Raw genomic sequence first — 23,993 nt, forward strand, 5'->3', positions numbered from 1 at the left:
TCTTGAAAAACAGCAGCAAAAGTGAGAAGGCATTTGTGTGTACACATACATGCAAACAAGAGAGAATTAAAATTATAAGAAAACAAAATATTCCAGAAATTCAGTATTTCTAAGGAAAACAAATTTCACTTAGACAGATAGGTTAAAGCGTACCTCCACTGAAAGAGTGGAGTTCTTGAGGAAGATTTAAGCAGCAGCTCCATAGTCTTCAAAAGTGGAAATTTCACATAAGTAACAACCTTGATAATCTTTACTTGTAACTTCTAAAAAGTCACTTCTGGGAAATTTACAGCACAATTATTTTCCTTACTGCTGTTTGAAATTGCAATCCAGGTTGGGAGACCAGACTTTTGCTAAAGGGTATGACAGTCTGAGAATCTCAGTTACCTGACTTTTTTAGCTTTAGGTATTGATAAGCTTTCTCCATTTTATTTTTTTAAAGATGATCAAATCTACACATAGAATTCTAGATAATATGTTTATCACTGAACAGACTGGCTTTTCTGAGTAAATAAGAGTATTGCTCAGGAGGATTACTTTGATTTAATCTAGAACAGTCATGCACAGCCTGTCATTTGACTGGGGGCATTTTAGAGGCTGAAAAGCATCATCATGCACTCAAAATAGTAACGCCATATCCAAAACATAGTTTCCATTATTTGCTGATGCAAATATCAAAGACTGTGGGGACCAAACTGAGTATATAACTTTCTTGACACAAGTCATTGATTAAAGGTAAAAGATATCAGTTTTAAAATTGTTATTTTACTCTGTTTGTGACCAACTGATGATTTTGACAACTAGATGAAATTCTTTGCACTGCTGACTTCAAAAAATTCTCTCGGTATCCTACATTCAGGGTTATGGTAATAGATCTGGTTACCAATGTAGGAACTTGCTCCCCATCTGGATGACAGCAAGGCAGCTGAAAGTTAACGTTAAATTCAAGTTCTGGTTTTGATAATGTGTTGAAGAAAGCTCCTGGTGTTCCATCAACCTAGCACCACCACCACATTTGCCATTAAACCATGTTCTCAAATGCCATATCCACAGATTTCTCGAGCACTTCCAGTGATAGTAACTCCACCACATCCCTGGGCACTCTGTTCGAATGCTCTACAATCCTTTCTGTGAAATTTTTTTCCTAATATCTAATCTAAACCTCCCCCGGTGCAACTCGAGGCCATTTCCTCTTGTCCTGTCACTTGTTCCCTGGTAGGAGAGACTAATTCTCCCCTCACTGCAACCTCCTTTCCTGTAGTTTAGAGAGTGACAAGGTCCCCACTGAGCCCCCTTTTCTGCAGACTAAACAACCCCAGCTCCCTCAGCCACTCCTCATAAGCCTTATGCTCCAGACCCCTCATCAGGATTTCCCTGTTTTAATTAAAAACATATGGAGAATAAGACTAAGACATATTCCTTCACAGTTTTCAGGTACTTGCCAATTTTTTTAACCCTATCCATGACACTGAGAAAACAATAACTGCTGCTTGCTGATGCTTGCCATGAAATGTTGCACAAGCAGCCAAACACAGGGAGAATGCTTCATTTGCCAAGTACTGTCAAGTTCTCCCACAGCCTCACTATCATGATAACCATTTTCCCCATCACCTAATGGCTTTCTTAAAAGAAATCATAAATAATCTTTCTACTTGTGTCAAAGGATCAATTCTAATCTTCCGTGTTTTACACTAGTAACTCAAATGAATTGAGCAAGTTATTCCTGAGATAACAATGTGCTCAGAATTTAAAGAGAATTGTCCCTTACTTTAAGGGACACAATTTTTACAAGGTAACTGAAAGCATTTTTCACCATCACATAGTAACTCTTCCTTTTGGGTAGAACTCTAGTTAAAACACTAAGAAGAAAATATTTGGGTTTTTTTTCTTTTTCTAGGTAAGTCTTAGTAATTTTTTTTATTAGCAGCTTTAAATATCATACTGGTATTTAATAAAGCTCTGTTTATACATGTGAATTTTGGTATCTAGCTTTCAAAATACAATCCTGGATAGACTATGCCGTAAGAACACAGTAACAGAGTCATCAGTAGTGACTTTTATACTTTTAAGAGTTTGCACAAAGCCTGACAGCTTGACTCTATAATGGACAAGAATTCCCAGGAAAGAAATGCCACTCTGAAAGCTTTTATTCCTGAAAAGATGATGAACTGATAAACATCCATTAAAAAGAATACTGAAGATATGCCACGCATAAAGGGCAACATGAAACACTGTGCCTTAATCATCATGCATAAACCAATGTACACTAGCTGATAAACCACTGTCCTCATAGTGGAGCCAGTGCATGTGTGTGTGCAAGAGTGAGCATCTTTATATGCTGCAAGCATAAATGCCTTCACTCAAAAAACCTGCAATTAAAATAATTATCCAGACGCTCTGGGTATTTATACTAAAGATATACAAAAATAATCTTTTAAGCACATACGATTGCCAACACCATCCATTCTTTGTTATGGAGATCACACCTGGGAGTTCAATGTTAGAGAATGCTACAGACAGAAAGAAAAATAAACTGAATTCTCCCCAGTAAACACTTTGTAAATTGACGATACATAATGAATAATTACTACATTTGCTTAGCAGGAAGAGGTATGTTTTGGTTGCCCAGATGGTATTTCCCAAATCAATCACAAAATAAAAACCATGATTGATTGCTGTTATTCTACACGAAAAAGCAACCTATGGGACGGATTACGTTTGTTTCTTTGATCTTTTCCAAACAGATTTCACTCAATAAACTGCTTATATGTCTTTATAAGCACATTATACTGGAGGCTGTTGTTTACTGTCAGGAAAATTTTTGGGGGTGAGAAGAATGAAGAGCAACTAAAAACAGGTCCACAGGGATTTCCTGAAGATAAATAAACAAAATTTCTAAACTCCAAGACGGGTCAACACAAATTTGTCTACCGTTGTACTAAAAGGAAAATTTATCTGAAAGCATCAACAAAGATCTTCCTACACAAGCTCTACTCTGACAAAACCACAATGTAAATATTAAACTTTTGATGCAATGGACAATTTCTATCAAATCTGAAAGGGACACAGTTTAAGGTAACAGTGAAAACTGCACTCTGCCTAGCTCATATTGGTTCCATTGCTTCCTCTTCACTCAAATATATGCTGAACTTGGAAGGAAACATGTGATAAATAAGGGGGCTGAGGAGGAACTCCCTGTTACGTGGGAGAACTGCAGCAATACAGGACTGTTAAATGGCAACAGGACTGGGGATAATAGCTGCTAATGCAAGACATACACAACGTAGGAAGATGATGAACAGGGTGAAAACTTGGGTGAAAAAGATATTTTGTGAATATATTTGTAAATTTGGAGTCATGTGTAGCTTTGAAACCTATTTAAGGAACATAACAGTATCACGTTCCCACCACAACATACACTGGTTCACATTTTAACTATAACCAGAGACTTGCAGGCCCCAGTCATGTGAGTGTGTCACTATGTCTGAAGGCACTGAACTTGCTGATCTACCTTTAACCACATTCTCCCGTGTATAGCTTTAAGACATCACTGGAAAAAACCTGAACTTCACAGGATACAAAGTGTTCTTACGCAATCAGAAGGCAGATGATTAGCTAATAAAATACATTATTGTAATATCAGGCACAGACGGAAGCAAATAAAATACATTTCTGCAGAAGAGATTAGCATAGATGTTTCAATGGATTAGGGAGTTTCAGTGACAGAAGGTATATTTAATATATAAAATCCATATAATGAGAAGCAGTGAAAAAAATAGGACAACTGTCATCTGTCCAAGAAGTATCTTCATAAAAAAAGCTGTCAAATATAAACACTTCTCAGCAACAAAACACTCTGCAACTAAACAAGGCAAATTTAATTCAGAATGTACAATGTACCTCATCATGGATTTTAAAATTACAAATATCCTTGAGCAACTGGATATATCCAAATTGAAACAACCTTCTCCCGTTAAATAACTCCTGCCTGACACTTATGATTAGTTGAACATAAACATTGTTGTTTTATTTTAGCAAAAGGACAGTTAAAAAGGAATACGACCAGTGTGTATAAATATACCCAGAGGCAAACACCTGAGAAGGGTAAGAACTTACGCTGGCATAAGACCAAATGGTAATAACTGAAATGAAATAACCTGATGTTTTCAGATGAAAATTCACAATTTTGTGATCAAGATGACCTGGTTGTTTCCAATAACAAAGGCTTGAAGTCAAGTGACCCAAGGATGTTCCCCATTTCCAGTCATACATCCTAAGAACACAATGAAATTTAACATTCTTGCAAAACAACTCTATGTTAAATCCTGTAAATCTGCTCACTGGAAAAATATTATACTGGCTATAAATGATAAGAGAAAAATACCTGTAAAGTCAGATGTGAATGAATTTTGAAAGCTTTAAAATTATTTACACAGCTCCAAAAAACCATGGATCCTCATTCAAGCTATCAAGACTCTGAAGGATCCTTTCCAGCAAGGGGTGAGGCTGCTTAAATCTTGTTAAAGCAACAAACTCTGGAAGATACTTTAACTTCCTACCAATATTCCTTATTCCTGTTCCTTACCGCAAAAATTGAGGAGAGAAAAATGATGACATGGCATGCCTTACCATCACAGAAAATAAATAACAGCCTTATCATCTTTGATGCCTCCTGGAATTTGTTTTAACACTCCCTGTCACAAAAAATCAAGAAAATAATATTGAAGAATAACCAGCGCACATATGGGATATACTAATCAATCACAGGCCTGGCTCCTTCATTGGCCTCTGTCACTGACTTCGGTAAATTTTATACAAGAACCTATTGAAAACACACACAAACATAACAAATACATTTAGAATATTTAATGTTTTGTTTCACAGGGTGTTTTTTTCCAAGCTGTGAAACAAGCAAACTTTGGATTAGGAAAGTTTGCACTAGGTAGGTGAACCACTTCATAAAATCACAGAATCATAGAATCAGCTGGGTTGGAAAAGACCTTCAAGATCATCAAGTACAACCCCTGATCCAACACCACCGTGGTTACCAGACCATGGCACTAAATGCCACATTCAGTCTCATCTTAAAAACCTCCAGGGACGGTGAATCCACCACTTCCCTGGGCAGCCCATTCCAATGTCTGATTACCCTCTCTGGAAAGAATTTCTTCCTAATATCCAACCTAAACCTCCCCTGGCACAGCTTAAGATCGTGCCCTCTTGTCTACTGCTGGTTGCCTGGGAGAAAAGACTGATGCCCACCTGGCCACAACCTCCTTTCACGGAGTTGTAGAGAGTGATGAGGTCTCCCCTGAGCCTCCTCTTCTCCAGGCTGAACAGCCCCAGCTCCCTCAGCCTCTCCTCATAGGACTTTTGCTTCAATCCCTTTCACCCAGCTTTTGCTTTCTTTTCTGACCTGCTCCAAGCACCCTCCCATGTAATCCTTTCCTGAACTGAGGGCCAGAACTGGACACAGCACTCAAGGTGTGGCCTCACCAGTGCTGAGTACAGGGGAAGAATCACTTCCCTGGTCCTGCTGGCCACACTGTTCCTGATCCAGGCCAGGATCCATTGGCCTTCTTGGCCACCTGGGCACACTACTGGCTCATGTTCAACTTCCTTCATTCTTAGATTAGACTAATTTGTACTTCTTAAGGAACCATAAAAAATCTGTTCTATTGTCAGTTGATGCTCCATCAGGTCCATGTTTTAGTCTCAGCTTTTACTAATTAATATATTTTTAGTCATTAAATACAACAGCCTTTCATTTTGAGTGTCTTTTGCAATACTCATGTTCAACAGAAATGCCATTTCAATTGAACCAAAGTTTTTTTCAAAATACAGAAGAAATTAATTGCATTGTTTCACCTGAAAAAATACTTTCTTTCCCTTCTTCTCCTCCTTTTCTTTTATTGATTTTTTAACACCCCCCCCCAAATACATACAGTGTATCATCTTTTTCCCAAAAAAGCCCATAATTAAGCACATATACAGCTCTTAAACAATAAGTATTCAAGCACTCCTAGTCTAGGAAGCCCAGACCACAACATGACAAACACTCCCTTTCTGGACAAATGCATACTTAAATACTTACAAAAATTAAAAAGAAGATGCTAATCACTGCCAATTTAGTGATCTTCTGTGTTTATTGAAAGTGATACCTAATGTTTACCCTTAATTACTGTTGCTTTGCTTTATTAAAAATATTTAATTATTTGGGGGACAAAAAATTTTGTTCATCAGGTAAGTAGTTGTTTTTTCAGAAAAAAATCCTTTTCATTTTGAGCTACTATTCACTATTCCACTTCACACTGAATCAGAAATGAATTATTTACAAGATTTTAATCTGAAGTTATTAAAAATGGCTTTATACTCAAAATTCCTCTTTCTTATCTTTCTTTCTTGAAACGAAATAACCTATTGCAAGCAAGACTTAATTGCAACAGATGGAGGGTACTTGCTAGTATGGCTTCTTTTTTTTTTCTTTTTAAATTCAAGTGCTGAGGGTAGTAAGGAACATATATACATATATATATACACACATATATACAGATATGTATATATATATATATATATTTGCATTTATACATGTATTCACCACTGTACCCCTATTTGTAGACTGGAAATTTCTAAGTAATTAAAAGGAAAAATATGGGCAGCTTTTGTAGGTGGAGAGTGAATGTACTTATAGAAGCTCCAGGAAATAATTGTTGTGCTAATACAGTGCTATGGCTGCTCAAAAAAAACAAGTGGATGTGATGACTCTATAAATATACACACTATTCTTACAGAATTCAGGACACTGTATATCACTGCATTCTTATTCTGCCTCATTTAATACTCACAGACAGACTGTAAGAAGGTTCCAGTATCACTGGCACTGACATCTTCCCTTGAAGATTCAATTTTGTTAAGTAAAAAATCTTTTCTCCCACAATCCTCTCTTTTTTCATGCGACGCACGCTGTACAGTCTAAAGCGAACTGCATAATTCCCAATCATCTCAGACTCAACGTGATTAAATTTGAATGTCTCTGTGAAGACAGGGCATGGTCCCCGCTGGATGCTGGTTTTTGCTCTCTGCTTCTTTATAGGGAGAAGAACTAGGTGTACTTGCCACGAGCTTCCACCTGTCCTGCTGTATGTGGGAATGTCTGTGACAGCTGTCACTGTCACCAAAAGCTTCTGTTCCTGTGAGTCATAGTCAAAAGTCACATCCAGTGTGCCATATTTAGCTACTGGCTCAGGATCAAAAGGTTTAGGAAGCTGTGAAGATGATCCTCGAGCTGACATATCCTGAAGAAGAAGAAGAAGAAAAGTCATTTATTTATTTATTTATTGTATTCTATTATTAAATCTAGTGTGGAATTACATAGCTTTCTTGAGACAATATGAAGGCACTATGATCCTTTTGTTCATTTCATAAACAAGGTTATCAAACACCAAAAGCCCAAGGAGAGGGCTGACTAGCAGACAAGAAGAAATCAAAAGACTTCACCTGGCTGATACCACCAAAAGCCAGGAGCCAATCAGACAGAGCTCAGACTGAATTAGGCTGTACTGATGATCTCTTCTTCTGTGCCCACATGTAAAAATGTATATACATATGTTAAAAGACAGAATTACCTTATTTCAGTGTGAGTATACACACATTTTTAAGGTAATATATTACAGTGTTTGAAGAGCTGGCTAATGACTGAGAGCACAGTGAGATACCAGCAAAGAAGATAGGAATTACAAACCTACTTGCATGTGTAGCTCCTGCTGCAGTCCACAAGAGTTGTATGAATATGCCAAAAATTATCAGAGAATCACAGAACACCTTGGGTTGGAAGGGACCTTAAAGATCATCTAGTTCCAAACCCCTGCCATGGGCAGGGATGTCACTATCATGGCTTTATTCAGGTAATTTTAGCGAAACTGTGCAAGATGCATCTCTTTTGAACACACCTTCTGAACTTTCTGTAAACTGCATCAGTCCTAAAACTGTAGTTTAAACTTAAAATTCAGGTTGTTTATTGTCGCTTCAAATTTTGAACAAAATATTGATCTCCTATATTTTTACAACAGTTAGTTTGATAGTGATACTGAAACACAAAATATTTACAAGTACAGAGCGACCTACTGCTCATGCAATAAGTTATCCCAAGTATGTAAAACAAATATATTTCAAATGTATCTTCATATTATGAAAGATACACTTGTTCACATGAATGAATAGATGCCACAACAAAGCCTTTTGGATTAAAAAATATTCTTGTTTTAACCTGGTTGCTACATAGCTAGGGGAATTCATTCCTCCAAAAGCTTCACTCTTCAAGTTTTGAGTGGTTATAAAAAAAGTTGGCAGCATTCTCAGTTTTTATTGAGTATGCTTACACTAACAACTGGAGTGACACACTGGGAAGAACTAGGATTAGATTTCTTCCAGTATATCCAGGTTCAAGGACTATATGTACACACCATATCTTCATGAGCAATAAAGTTAATACAGATCACAGCTGATCATCAGATACATAAAGACAGCTCACCACTGGAGGACCTTGCAGCTGGGCCTTCCAGATCTAGTACCAACACCCCAGGTATGCAACATCAACTAACCAAAAGGTCTACTTAGGTACATCAGGATTGAGCTCTAATATGTACTTCAATACTTCAGGTAGCAACAAAAGACAAATTTGTACCAAAAGTAGCCTCTTCTGCACATGACATCACTAATTAGACTTACCCATGAATATCAGTGCAGTAACTGGTTGTTAAAGACATTTCAATGTCTTTATGTGTCAGAAAAGATGATTTCTTCACAGAAAAAATACACAGATATCATCACAGTTATAGCAGAAAATAGGAAAATTAAGTGGACCAACCACTATATCACATCAACAATTAAAAGAAAAATCTTCATAGTTTGGTTTTTTTTTCATAAAAGTTGTTTTACATTATAGGGTGTTCAGTTTCAAAAGCATTTACAAAACTTTTATTTAGGTTGTTTGAAAAATTCTGTGGAAGAATTTTGACTACAGTTCTCATAGTGTGAAGAAGTTTTCTGATTGGTTTGAAAATAATTCACACTTACTGGGAGCTTGTTTCAAAGTTAAGGTGCCATAAAGATAACTACGGTAATCTGAACAATCTGAAATCCTACTGTAACAAAATATTTTTTTTTAAATTAGTGAGATGCAATATCAGTGTCCATATAACACTGCACAGATCTTCAGATTAAAAAGCCCTAAAAAGTTGCACTGAATGGCACTTCAGAACACTTAACTGTTTTCATTTACCTCTGGACTAAGAACCGCTGTGCTATCACTTGGCACATCCTCTTCATATCCCTTGTTATGAAAGCTTTCTATTTCGTGCCCCGTGCTTCCCTCACTTGGGCACTTATATGAACATCTTGGACTGTTGCTACACTGGGAATATTCACATTTACTGTCTCCAACTTCAGAAGGCGTGCAGGAAAGATGAGGAGAACCGCTGTCATCCTGGTATGGAGGCGGCTGCAGTTCATCTAGCGGAGGTGTTCTTCTCATCCTCTGTATGCAGTTTGCTGAGAATAAGTGAAAATTCTTTACTTACTTTCTGATTACTTACTGTTGAAACAGTTTTGTGGAAAATGTAAGTCTAAATGTCTGGAAAGAGTTTTTTAAAATCTATGTATGTCTTTTTTTTTACTTTACATTTCAAATCAGATGACAAACACTACAGAAAAAAAATTTGTTAAAAATGGAAATGAATTATCTCAGATGAAAGAAATTTAGATAAAAGCAAAGTTTTAAGTGTATAGTCAGAATGGATTGTGTAAACCATATAGAAATAAATATAGCACAAATATGACATGACAAAAATTCTAGGCTTGGACTTCAGTGATGCTTACCTTGCAAAAACCTTTGGATATCTTAAGTCAGATTCTGTGCAGGTGGAATGTAGACCAATTACAGAAGCAAAATGCACTCCCTAAAGCCACAATATCAAACTGATCACCTCCCATGCAGTTGCCCACCAGGGAGATATCAAATTGAACTCTGAAGACAAATAAGGTACTAATAAAGGCAGCCTTTCACACAAGTAAACTCTGCTCACTGGCGAATTTAAAAAGTGAAGCAGTGTCTCAGATCCTTCATTACTTGATAAGGACAGCTAAAGGGTCTGGAAGTTAGACACTAGATCGAGTGGCTAAAGACAGTGGAAAAAGGATCATGAGCAATCTTGTGCTTGGGATGAATACTTGATACTGACATCTTTGCTTCTCACACTAGATAGATAGATAGAAATGTGGTTATACGTCTCCTCAGAAAATAAACCTGATACACGGCTACAGATATAGAAAGCTAATTCAAAATAATTACATTTCAAGTTTTCATCTCATATTTTACTATGCAGCATTACACAGTTGAACAGAATTGGGAAAAGACAGCAAGGTGTGCAGTAGCCGAAATAAAAGGAACATCAAGGATAGGTGATGACCTGTGTCACATTTTGTTTACATCTTCTGTAGAGGTTTTAACGAATATTTCAATGCTCCTCACACATAGAATTACCTTTTCCATAAAAATTTCAAAGCAAAAATGTCTTCTGGTGTCAGAAATTCTACTTTCGCTCACAGAAAAATCTACCACACAAGGAAGTTAACAAAAGTATTAACATTGGAATAACGTAAGCTTTGATTTCAGATTCATCTGAGAAAGAAACTGATCTTTCCCACATAACAAAGGTGGTACGTTTTAGTTTCATCATCAAATTTTTGTATCCAGGATTGCCCTGACTGTGTCCTAAATTCTCCAACCTTTTAACTCCTTCAGAGGTAATCACCAGTTGTTCAACATATCATATAAACAGACTGAGTATGCATAAGAGTTACCTTTATGGAAAAGGCCAAGAACATAGTCACACGGCTCTCCTAGGAAACAAAGAGTCTTAAGCAAAAGGCTCTCTTTAGCTCTCCTTTCCTTTGGAAGGCTGGGCTGTATGTGACTGTGGCATGCTGGAACACTTCATAGCATCTAAGACTTGATGTAAAGCCCAAACCACCATGGTTTGGGTGCACACTGCCCATGGCAAGCACTCCCAGACACACTGGCTACAGGGGAGACAATGTGCACTGCTGGGAAAGGACAGGACAGCTCATTATGGAGCATATCTACTGCACATACAAATACAGGCCTCAGAGATAATGGGGGATGCAGGGCTCTTCTCTATTTCAGTGGCTCTTAACAGAACACCTCTTAGCTTTAGCTAAGGGAAATGAGTAATTAAAACACTCCAATGAGATGAAACCACTGTCAGGAACCTCCTCTTCTCTGATAAACCCATCAGAGTCAGCCTGCCATTCGGAGTGATTCCAAATTGCTGTTACAGCGCTCCTGCTCTTAGTTAGACCAGTGCCACTAGCTCTTGAAACTTCAATCCCATGGGGTTGGAAAGCAAAACAGCCAGCAGGGAATCCTATTCTTGAATTGCAGTCATCTGTCTAGTAGATAAACACAAAATCTTACCTACGAATATCAGATAACTTTTGCCCATGAAACTAGGTTGACATAATATTAGAATCTAAACTGGTGTTTTAATAATAATACAATAATAATACCTATCCATACCATGAAAACAGGGCTTCCTTCTCATAATTTATATAATTAAATATTCTAGCAAAGACAGAGTAACATTTCTGCTCATTGTTGCTAAAAGGCAACAAACAGCATTATATGAAACAGTAATCACCATGCAGCCCTGAATTTGATATCTTTCTTTTCACTTGAAGTCAATTCTGCAAAGACTTTTTACCTCCTAGCTTTTGCACAGTCTAACAATATGAAAGTGTGTCCAGGTAACTATCAACACCATTATTGTCTTACATGAGTAAATAAATGACTGTGTGACTCACTTTTTTCACTTTCATGAACTCCATTACATATCCCTATGGGAAAACTCTACAGGCTGTGTGACAGAAAGAGGTGCTTTTAATGTAGGCAGAAAAGAAGTGAAGAAAAGAAAATTCTTATTAACCAGATGTGATTCAAAAATCTCAGAAAAAGCTAAAGCCCTGGGGCAGGTTTTAACTAATACATTTTTGAAAGTTTAGTCTATCAAACTGAAATAGCACATACATTCTTAAAACAAGGATCTGGGATTAAAAATCTAAGGACACCTCTGTCTAAACAGGCACAAACTGGTTTTGAACAAAAGCTTTATCTGCATAAAAAGATATCAAAGTTTACAAATTAATTTTTAAAATGAAAATGTCTCATTTTAAATTATTTTCCCCCTTCCCATAGTAAATGATGCAATAAAATGAATTTTTTGTTACAACTCTCTGTATATAATATATATAAAAATACTGAAGATTTTAATTACATTAGGATATTCTAATGACTGATGATATCAATGACAAATGATACCAGTGAATACAGCAACATGAAATATCTGATACTGGGTATTTTCCTTAAAAATTGCACAGAAGGAGCAACTAATTTCAACAATCAATCTGTCAACACAATTTTGCATATGCATCAAAGTTTAACACAAAAAATCACTGCTAGTGCCTGCTGGCCTATCACTGATTGTCTGGAGGAAAACTTTTGGAGCCGAAAGAAAAGCATGATCTGAAGTGTTTGCATATTTACCTGTCAACCCCCTGTCTAAAACATACCTTGTACCTTTCATTTAAGGCATAAACTTAAAACACAGGTACACTTGTGCATACTTTTGTACTGTGACAAAGCCAAAGAACACCCTTCAAAGACCACTGAGCGTGCTTAATGACATCTGCTAAAGAGTTACTCTTAACAAGCAAATGGTTACACTGAAAATCTAAAATTAATGGTTGAATTGTTTCTTTGCACATTTCCAAAAACACTTTCCGCTCTCAAATCAGATAGAAAATAATTTTTGCCAATTCCCCCAATGAAATAAATAATATTAAATTACCATAGCAGTTTGCACTAGACAGGATGAAAAACAAGCCACCATACATCCCAAAAGTGGAAGAAAGATACAACCACAAAGAAACCAAATCGGGTTTTGAGGTTCCTACCAGAAAATGCCAGAACAGAGAAAAGACAAATAGAAAGAAAGATCTCATACCCAGCTTTCCAGCCAAAGTATGTGAAATGACTTTGCATTCTCATAATATGAGTGAAACTAAATTTGTTTAGTAACAAAGATTTGGTAAATTCTACCTTGAGAATTCAGCATATTGTTGCCAATAGGCAGATTTGAATAATCAATTTTTAAAGGGTTAGTTGCTTTAATAAAAATTTTCTTCCTTCCTTAGCAGGCTGGAAAAACACTCATATAGTGGTAATAGTAAAGGCCTTGCTTAATAGCTAAACAAATCTGAACTGTAAGTGAAACACCTGAGAAACACAAGCAGATTAGCATTTTGCTGGTACACTCAGAAATTGCAGCATGTAAACTGTCATTGGCACATTTAAGTCAAAAGTAAATAAATATCTTCTTTTTAGTACTGTTCGTTAAACAATGAAGGATAATCTCTTTCCGTATGTCCCTTCAGGACATACTGCAAGCCATCATACCTAACACATACCCTGCCATCAATCTCAAGAGACTGTCAGCAAAAACTGACACAGCAACAACCTAGGCCAAAGTGAGTATTCCTGGAATAGCTATGAGCTATGAGTCAATAGCTATGAGAAAATACACAAACTTTTTTGCTGTGTGGAATCAAAGTTTAGAGATGCAAAAGCTTACCAGAAGAAATGCTTTCGGTTTGCAGCTACTGTCTGAGCTTGCTAATTCCAAAGCTCCTCACTTCTCATCTCTATCCTGGTCTCTTGTGGACCATGCTAGGCTGCCCAACATTTTGGCACGTAACAGGTCATGTTCTTTCTTTTCCATGTTTCTAGTGTTCAGTCTTTGCTATCTTAATAATTTTCCAAAGGTTCTCAGCAGCAGCACAAACTTAGCCCTCCTTAGCCCATATTTCCTGAGTAATTCCAAGAACACCTATCTCTTAACATATGGGTAAAGAAATCATCCTTGTGCCTTTAATTCCCTTGTTTAATAAGCAGTCATTAACTACATTTTTGCAAGTTCGATTTTCTCATATATATTACTTCTTTAAAAATTCCCACTAATGTGGGAGGCAACGTTACCCCAACAGTTCTTTTGGAATCTGTTTTCCAGTTTCTTTAAAACAAATAAGCACTATATAAATTAGTAATTTTGGCAAGTCAGATTTTGTAATTTTTAGAATATCTTCATATTCCAACAGTACCTTTTCTTTCTCTAATATATCTCCACATACACTATGCTACATGATTATTTATTTTTTTAATTGAACGTAAATTTCAAGTTTTCAAGCCTTCAAGGGGTTCTATGTAAATGTTAAGACAATTTAAATAAAACATAAAATGAAATACATGTTTAAAAATTAAAGAAACCTTTCTTATTCTGAATGATTAAATACCCTTAGAGATTTCTGATAAGCAGCAGACAGTCCAAATGGAATTTTCATGTTTGAACTTTTCTACCATCCAAAAATATTATGTTGACTGAATTACCCCATATTACGAGGAGTATAAAATATAAACATTAAATATTGAATAAAACCTCAAGCCTCTCCTTCCTTTAAAATCAAAAGCTTACATGCATCTTTGTGACGACAAACCCCTTATTATTTCACAATATAACAAATTATCTAGGCATTATTCTATTTCTCTTCCAAAACAGTTATGGCATGAGGCTTGCTTAGCAAAAAAAAGGGGAATATAAGAGTGGTATGGGGTCATTATGGACAACAGAAAAAAATTCTTTATGAGATTTCCTTTTGCATTTGCCACATTTTAGACTTTTATTCACAGCTGAACTATCTTCTACATTAGGCAGATGTTATCACCAGATAACAAAAAAAAATAATCATATCTCTGGTTGGGTGGGTTTTTTTTCAATAAAAGATAATTCTGTTTCCTAATATTTAGAAAATTCCAGACACTATGAGCTTAATTGCTGACCTGTGGAAATCAAAGCAACATTGCTGCCATTTACATCTGATGTCATGTGAAGTTCTTAGCACTGCATTTTCCTCACCCTCTAAGGCTAATGCTACTAGTCATTGATGTAAAAAAATGTTCTCTTTTGCTTTTTATATAAAAGTAATCCAAAAATATAGAATTATCTTTGTGTTCAGTCATTAAAGCTTCAATTTTCTTCCACAGGAAAGGTCTAAGAATGACTGAAATTACTGAAACATGCATAGTTTTTGGTTTGGGGTTTTTTTTAATGTGTCTGTTTACATCTTTAGCCTGCGGAACCGGTTGGTTTTGTTTCCAGACAAAAGAAATTTGCTCTTTTCTGCACTTACTAGAGCACTGCTTATTTGTAAGAATTTATGGTCTGTTTTATAGAGCAACATTGAAAAGCCCTGCACTGGTGAAAAATTCTTTCTCTTTCCCGAATTAGCCCAATTTATAACATTTTAATTATAAATATATTCTTAAAAGCATTATAGTGAGCCAGCTGTCAAAGACATTCTTTTGTTTCCTTCCCAAATATTTTGGTCGGCTTTCAATGAAAATTATATATTAGCAACTATTGAATTAATTTGCTTTCAATTTAAGTATCATTTTCTGATTCCTTATACAGTATTTCTATTAATTTCAATAGGAAGGAGTTCTGCTACCTGGTTTTGGATTTATAATTTTCACTTGTCCAAAATAATGCTTAAACCTAACGGTTCAATATTTCAATCTTTTATTGATGTGAATATCAATGCATCAAGCTTTCCAGAACCTCTTGTTTTCTGATACTACATCCAGCTCTTAAAGCTTTGCAATCTTTAAGAAGTGAAATTATGAATTTGATTGCCTTCTTTTCCATAATTATACTTCCTTTGGTAAAGCATTTGTTCTAAGTATGCTCATTCTGGTAGAAAAACTTATTTTCTGTTCCATTTAGATGCCGGTTTCACTTTTACTACTTTTATAATCAGCTAACTTTCCTTTGCACTACTTTTCAGATCACTACATTGGCTAACCTCTTAAACGAACAGGTGTTTCTGTGCACCTCTGTCCACTGTTCATTTCTTCCAAATTATCAAAATTTTAAGAAAAATAGCACTTCTAAAAAGATAAGTTGAATGAATTCATAGAATCTTCCTTTTATTTTTTCTTCTCTCTTTTAGAATACACTAGAAGTCCTGCTTGCTGAGGGTGATTGACAACCGGCTTTGAAATCTTAAGAGTATCTTGGTGACAAGGAAATGCCTTTTATCATCTCTGTGAATTTTCTCCCAAATTTGGCTTTTTCACCAGCATTTACAAATGCTTAAGGGAAATTCAGAGCTTTACAGCTAAAAGCTTTGAAAACTCCACCCGCTGTAAACAATCTCAGGCCCCTGAGAATCCTCATTTCTCACCAATGTGTGCACACTGGCATCCCCCTCGTACCCCTAGATGGTAGCAGCTGGATGTGGGCTTCAGAAATATTTTCCTGTCATTGGTATACTTCATTTGAGTGCAATTACCACTTTAAATTATAGCTCAAAATCCAGTCCAGTTTTATACTACTACAGCTGCGGTATTAAGCACTGGAGCTGAGCAGCAGGATAAAGTGCTGAAAAGGTGAAAAAGATCCCACAGAGGTCTAAAATCAATTCCCAGTAAAGAACTGTAACACACAGCTAATATTCCTGTAATGTTCCTGCTCTCATTCTATTCGGTCTCAAATGAGGAAACAAAGTGTGATTAGAAAGCAAGATTAATGTGTTGTGAGTATAATTTTCTTTAACATACTAATGTTTTTGTGGTTCATTTCAGGCATGTTCATTTTTATATTTGACAAAAAAAAAAAAACCCTAAAGTTTTCTAAGTGGTACAGAAAGCCCCCTGAAGATCTCAATAATTATTCATTTGCCAATACAAACAGATCTATTCAGCAGTATATACAGCACTTACATGGGTTCCTTAACCATCAGAATTCCATCACTCTTTTTTCCATACTTTTATTTTAAATAAGATACAACTACTCCCTTTAGTGGGAATTCTTTCTGCAAGTTCAAATGCTATAACTTTGTAGTGTCTTAAAAACAGCTTCACCTTAGTATCTGTTTTGTAATTTAAAAAAAAAAATCTGTAAAGTTCCTTACTATTCTAGCTTTCTATTTATTACTTAATCCTAACTGGGGAAAACGAACCACGAAAGATATTTTCCATCAAGACCTGCTTCTAGAATAGGAACACAAAGCTTGTTTTGATTGCTTTGCCTTATTTTCACAGCAATTTCGTGTGCAGAGGATGCTCTGTTAGAGAGAGTGCAGCAATACAATAATTCTGCATGAACCATTTCAGTAGAGCATGAGTTATATTTTCTGCCCATCCACTTAAGATACATATATGATCCCAATTTGGCTATCTTGCAGCTGTTAATATATTATGGTGGACAATAGTAGTACTATAATAGTAGAAGTTAACGTTTGGCACTTTACAGATGAAGAACTAAAGTACAGGGTAAACAAAGAGGTAATAGATTGCTGTGAATCTAGCTCAGAAGTGCTCCTAATCACAGAAAGTTTCCAGTGAAGCGTAGAATTGAAATCAAATATTTTAAGACTAGTACTCTAGGCATTTATTCTATTTGTTTTTGTGGTTTTGGTTTTGGTTTGGTTGGTTGTTTTAAAATTTTTATTTATTTTTACTTCAAGCTTTTTAAATTATTATTAATCTAAAGTTCACCTGAAATGTATAACACCAACAAGATGGAAATCTCCAAGTCACCAGCTTTTTAAGAGATATACCCCCACAGAATTTTCCAATATCATCAGCTTCGTAGTGGGAAAGAAAGAAGAGAAAGGATGAGGAAAAAAGTACAGGGAATAAGAGAAAAGGCAAAAGGAGAAAGTAGGAGCAAAGATTCAGAAAAAAAAAAAAGTGATAGGTTGTTGGTAAATGAACAAAGAAAAGAAATAAAGGGAGAGAAGTGTAATAGATCTGTACAGAAAATGAGAAAAGGTGCAAAGAGAGAAATAAAAAAGATGATGCAAACAGGAATGAAAAATTACAAACGGGTAAAATAACAAAGCAAAATGACAGAGGAAGAAAGGTGAAGGAATGGGGAAAATAAAACAACATATGACATGCAAAAAAGTGGTTCAGATCTGAGAAAAAAGCAATGTCAACAGAGCAAAGAGATAAAAGAGAAATCAGTGATGTCTGATGGGTGGGAATATCCATATTTGTAGGTGAAAATCTGCACGACCTAAAGGACACAGCTAGTTACATTCCAGGAGCAGCAAGACATTTCCCACAATAAGCACTTATTTTTACATTTATATTTTAGATTTATCATTATTTTTCCTTTTAACAGGGGAGACAGTGGTAATTATTTATTCAGATCCTAAGATTCCAAAGCACCTTGATTTCTCTTATCTATTCAGGCACTTTTTTCCCTTCTCTCTTTGACACACTGGCTCAGTGACTTGCTGTAGTAAAATGGACTGTATTTCCTGCAGTATATCAGAGTATTTCTGTAAAAAGGATTTCAGAAAAAAACAGAATTTTTTTTTTTTTAAACATCTCTCATAACTTTATCAAATAAAAAGCAGCTAGAACCCAGAAGAAAAATCTACTATGATCTCAGTTTGCAGGAGTACCTAACAGGTCAACAGCAGAAGAAAACTATCTATGTATGCTCAAGAACTACTCTGAAACCTTTTACATATTAGAGCCTGTAGAAAGTATGCTTAGGAATGGCACTAGTGCCACTTATGAGGCCAACTCTCTAGAAAAAGAAAGGTAAAATAGACACTGTGAAATTATAGGAAATGGAGATGCTTTGAAACCAAGGTATCTTTGCTTCACATACCCAGTAAGAGGGCTAAGAATTCACAGAAAAGGCACAGATTAAGCAGCGGGGAGCACATCAGTCTGTTCCACTCACTCCAGCAAGGCCTCAAACAAGTTTCTCCAGGTATAAAGAAACACAATTATTCAAAACTAAATTTCTTGCACTTTTTTGCGGCGCTTCCGAGACCTCCCACCGTCACAGACGAGCTGCTTTACTAGGCTTATATGTAACATGTGATGTTGCTGTGTTTCCATAGTTGTCATACAATTCACAAAATAGGGAATTTTCTGCATTTTGACAGGACTAGATGAATATGAGTCTGGTTGGTAAAGATCCTTCCATTCAGGCATAGCACCAGCCATAAGAGGTAAGCAAGAGTTTGTGAGGATGAGAGAAGAGGGGCCAAGCTGCATATTGAGCACAAAGGTCTACTGAACGATGCTTCAGACCTCAGCAAATAGCAGGATAGGAACAGGTCTTCCATGTCACCAACCCAAAGAAACAACAGAGCTGAACAATCAAGGATCAGTCATTCTCAACCCATTTACCTTCCCAAAACACTATCTGGAAAATTGTGTTGCCATGAACATGGTGGTGTAACTGTAAGTATTTACAACACCAACTTACTAGCCATTGAGACGGAGTGAAAACATGCATCTCCATCAAAACTCATTTCTTACAGATCTTTCTTATACTAGCAAAAAATTTATATATCTAATTTGAAATTACTGTTTGATGTTGCTTGTTGAATAAGAGACTTAAAGGTGGTGCGCAGCAGTTAATTAGTAATCAAAGTCTGACAGCTACAGCTGCAAAATGTTTGTATGATAATTTCAAAATTGAAAATTATTTATTTCACTCTACATGAAATTAGTGTACGCTCATTAGAAAGTCAGTGATTATCTTGAAAAGTACTACAGGAACATTTCAGTAGCTTTGATACAACAGCAGAAAATATACAACATATGTCTCCAGACCAATTACTATCACACCCTTCCTCGTAATTTGGTGTCAGCAAAGTTTTTAGATCTCAGCATTACAACTGAAAACTATTCAGCAGAATGATGTTTAACATGGTTCACAATCAGAATGTTACATTGCTGCATCCTGCATTAATTACATATATCTACCAGCACAGTACTTTCATTGTTAGAAACAAACACAAACACCAACTAGCCAAAAACTACACAGAAACCCAAACCCACTGCTACCACCACCAAAAAAACAACCCCAAATCCAGTCCCAAAGGAACAATAATACAAGGAGCAAAAGAGACTCAGAATACTTTGTTAACTGGTGACATGTTACTGTAGTATACTCGTTTTAGACAATGTCGTAACACTGAAAGTTTTACTGTGATAAAAATAATATGTCAAGACTTACTTTTACATTAAAAGCATCCTAACGATAGTTTACACACACAGAGAGACATATATTTAAACATACATATGCGCCCCCTCCTGAATGCCAAGTATCAGTTAAAGGAAAAATTTAAGGTTTATGAAATATTAAATATAATTAAGATTACAGTGAGGAAGTGATATGCATTACAAAATGCTGATGTTAGACAACAAATATTGACCTTTAAAATTTAACAAATGAAAGAGCCTTAATTTGCTTGTTATTCAAACTTTAACAATAAGTATGATAGCTTAGATAGGAAAAAGAAAAAAAATCACAATCCCACAGCATTTGCCGTCACTTTGCATTAACATTTTGACCAGTCAACAATTCAGCAGTGATGAAATGTGCAGTTTGATTCAAAGTAAGACAAGGCTATTTAAATAACTCAAAATAAGAAATGGGTATTGAAACATTAGAATTTTGATAAGCGATCACAGCTGCACTAGAATTAGTTTCTATAGCAACAGAGGAAATAATGTGGAGAATTGCACTGCAATACAAGATGGATCCCTTACAAACACTGCTGTTCAAATAGAAAACTTTGAAATTATTCACTGTATTAAAATATTTTTATTAAAATGATTATTCAAATATCCTATACCTTGTACTTCATATATTGTTCTATTTTTGTTCTCCGGGATTCAATTCTAGACCATTCTTTCAAGTTTTCACACTTTTCCCCATTGCTTACCTTCCTATTTTAAATTAATTAAAGTGACTTACTCTGAAAAATACTGTATCTTTGATCTCAAATTAATCTGTATTTTTAACCATTTTTTATTATCCCTTCATAGAAGCACACATTACATTCATTTTTCAGCAGTGCACTTGCAAAACAGGAGAGAATGCTTTGCTTATGCTATTCATAAGAGGCTGCATCACAGCCAGGAGAATTAACATCACTATGGAACTTCGGAAACTTACAGTCATATGAGACTTGCTCTAGCTTTTATCAGAGTGCACTCTCATGTCCTAAGCATGATTAAGAAACCATTGCAAACCTATTAGTATTCATGGACCGAATACCTGTAAGATGGTAAGATAAAAGCCTTTCAGATTTCAAGTGTTGCTCATTTCTAATACTAAGAATTATTGTTTCATTGCATCATCTCTGATTCTAGCTATTTTTGGTAACTAATTAAAAGCATATGCCTGAATCTTTTATGTATTTTGCCCTTATAATGAGACCTATTACTCTGGCTTATTCTATCCTTTTGAGTTCCAAAGTATCTTTCGGGTTACCATGGATACAAGTGATATGCTTTCTCCCACAACTGCTTTGTGTGCCTTATCGAACACCAGAGAACTGGTACAGTAGGAATCTGAGAGATCTATACAGGATGAACACCTAACCACTTTAAGTGTTCCTCTTCCTCTACCCCCCCAAAAAAAACCCCTGAGGTACGACATATACTACCATCTGTAATGAAATAAACAGGCATGTTTGTTTCTATCTGAAATCTAGTACTTTTGCTCAAGGAAAACAAAATGAAAAAAGGTACAGACATAAATAAATTTAGTCTGACCAACACTGAAACAGTGTTAAAATGAAAATGGAAGTACAGAGATTCATTCTGAGTTTGCTGTTTATTTTGAGTTGGTAGAGTTTGTGTGTTTCTAGATCAGTATAACCACGGGAGATGTAAACACTGCAAATTTCAGCAAGTGTTTCTGAAAGGAGTTGCAGACACATTGTATGCAACTCCGAGATTATGCATAAACTAGAGTAAATAAAACTCCTTTAAACAGAAATTGTTAAGCCTCTTTATACCAATTTATTATGGACATTTTCAAATGCAGACTGCTTTCCAACAAGCTGGGAATAATTTGTACTAATTCAGTGAGGAAGAGGGCAGTTAAACTGATTTTTCCCATTATGCTTTTGTATTCTGACCTCTTCTTAAAAACAAAAGACTCCCTCCCACTGAGGCAGCAAAATTTACACAGGATTCAAAAACCAAGTTCTGATAACATAATCTGAACTGATGTATGAAAAGTAAAGGGGAATAATCAGCAGGAAAAAATAAATTATTGTAATATGAACTCGACATAGATTCAGAACTGTATCCCACCCTTCCATGCATTAAATCATCGGAAAGACATCAACTGCATAAACAAGTGTCATGGAGGCAACTAAGAGCAGGAGAGCCAGTGAAGAATGAGCAAACAACTGCTGCTCTTGTCTCTTTTCCTCAGCTACCTAAACTTCTCTAAGTACTACAACAAAACACTCAACAAAAAATGTATTTGACTTCTTCATATCCACAGGCTCAGATTTGCTTTAAAATACAGACATTTTAAAGTATAATATCTGAGGCAGAGACATTGATGCATAAAAACCAGACTCTTACCCTTGTTTGTAGTAACATTACAAAATAACTGTATCATTCTGTAAGTTTCCAACAATCACATACAGACTAAAGACATATTAAATATTTCCATTTTTCTAACAGTGTAGGTTGGACTTACATTTCCAGATTTCATAAGATGCACTTTATTTTAAGTTTTAAATTTAACTTTGTACTGTCTCAAACTTTCTTTGGGGTATGAAAAAATCCACATAATATTTTTACCATGAATATTCAACTATAATTAAATCTCATTTCTATTTTTTCCCCTGAAAATGTCTTTTAAAAGTAACCAAAAGCTAGAGAATAAGGAAAATGAACTTAAAATTGACTGCTACATTGTGGCATTTATGCTGTCGCCTGTATTATCAAAATATTACAGTTCTGTAGTTCTATGTCAGAACCACTCAAAACAAAAAAAGAGCATTTGGAACAGTGGAGATATTTACACAATGGCTCTGTACTCAGGCCACTACATTCACTGTTACACATGCTATCATTTTTCCTCTGTATAATGTTCTCTTGCATTATCTTCACTGGGCACAAAAAACACACAAGAGATTCCCCCGTTCTTCTCTGAGAAGAATTAAAGTGCAAACTAGTCTCTTTTAAAGAAATAACTGCCATTGTTACCATCTCTCATGAAAAAGATTCATAAATTCTTCCTTCACAAAATATTGAAGTTGTCTGGAAGTTGCCACTGTTGTTCCCTACACCTCTGTGGCCAATAGATTGCCTTTAACACTAATGACAACTACTATTGCTATTTCAAAACATTTTCTTCTTTAAAAGCCCCTTCTTCTTAACAGGAAGGAAAAGCAGATGATTCAGAGCAGTGGTTCTCATTGACAGTGAAGGGAATTTTGTTCTGGTTACAGTCAAAGATAACAGCTGTTACCAAACAGGATGATGAGTTTTTCAAAGGAGAGCATTAAGTGCTAGTCTCATAACAAATTAACTAGTCCTCAGTTAAAAGGAAAAATGACCATCAATTCAAAACACCTTTTCAAATTTCACCAGTACTACCCAAGATTTATCTACTGGCCAAATTTTGTGTGAATATAAAATTCATGATCCAAGCTTTGAGAGGAAAAGAAAGAAATATATGAGAGCAGTATAATTAACTTCATCATCAGGAAGAGCTTTTAAGTCACACATTTGCTTGCAAATTTCCATGGATTTGTTATTATATTAAGCAAATAAATGCTTTAAAGCCCAGGGAAAAGACATCATTATTCTCTCTCAATCTCATAATCTAGAAATAGTTCCAATCTGATATTATGTACAGCATTTAACATAGCCAAATATGAGGCACTCCAAGCAAAATAACTTTGAGAAGGTAGTATTAATTAATGCAAAATCAGACTAGTTTCCTGGTTTGTATCCATCAGATGTTGAAAATAAGTGCAAAAGATTTTTGTGATTTTCATTCAGCTCACCATAT

The 23,993-nt window shown here is 35.6% G+C and overlaps 1 protein-coding gene across 5 annotated transcripts in view; it reads right to left on the reverse strand.

The window, feature by feature from the left end:
• SYT14 (synaptotagmin 14) overlaps window positions 1-23,993 on the reverse strand; it is a 70,674-nt gene that overhangs the window by 14,129 nt on the left and 32,552 nt on the right. For all 5 annotated transcript variants that reach the window (XM_018085084.3, XM_018085086.2, XM_018085085.2 and 2 more), the window contains 2 exons: window positions 9,281-9,549; window positions 6,846-7,295 (listed from right to left, as the gene is read on the reverse strand). In XM_018085084.3, coding sequence (XP_017940573.2) covers window positions 6,846-7,295; window positions 9,281-9,549 — 719 coding nt within the window. The remainder of the gene's footprint in view (window positions 1-6,845; window positions 7,296-9,280; window positions 9,550-23,993) is intronic.

This window comes from Manacus vitellinus, unplaced genomic scaffold, assembly GCF_001715985.3.
Source record: "Manacus vitellinus isolate BGI_N305 unplaced genomic scaffold, ASM171598v3 scaffold_8_pilon, whole genome shotgun sequence".
In the NCBI taxonomy this organism is placed as follows: domain Eukaryota; kingdom Metazoa; phylum Chordata; class Aves; order Passeriformes; family Pipridae; genus Manacus; species Manacus vitellinus.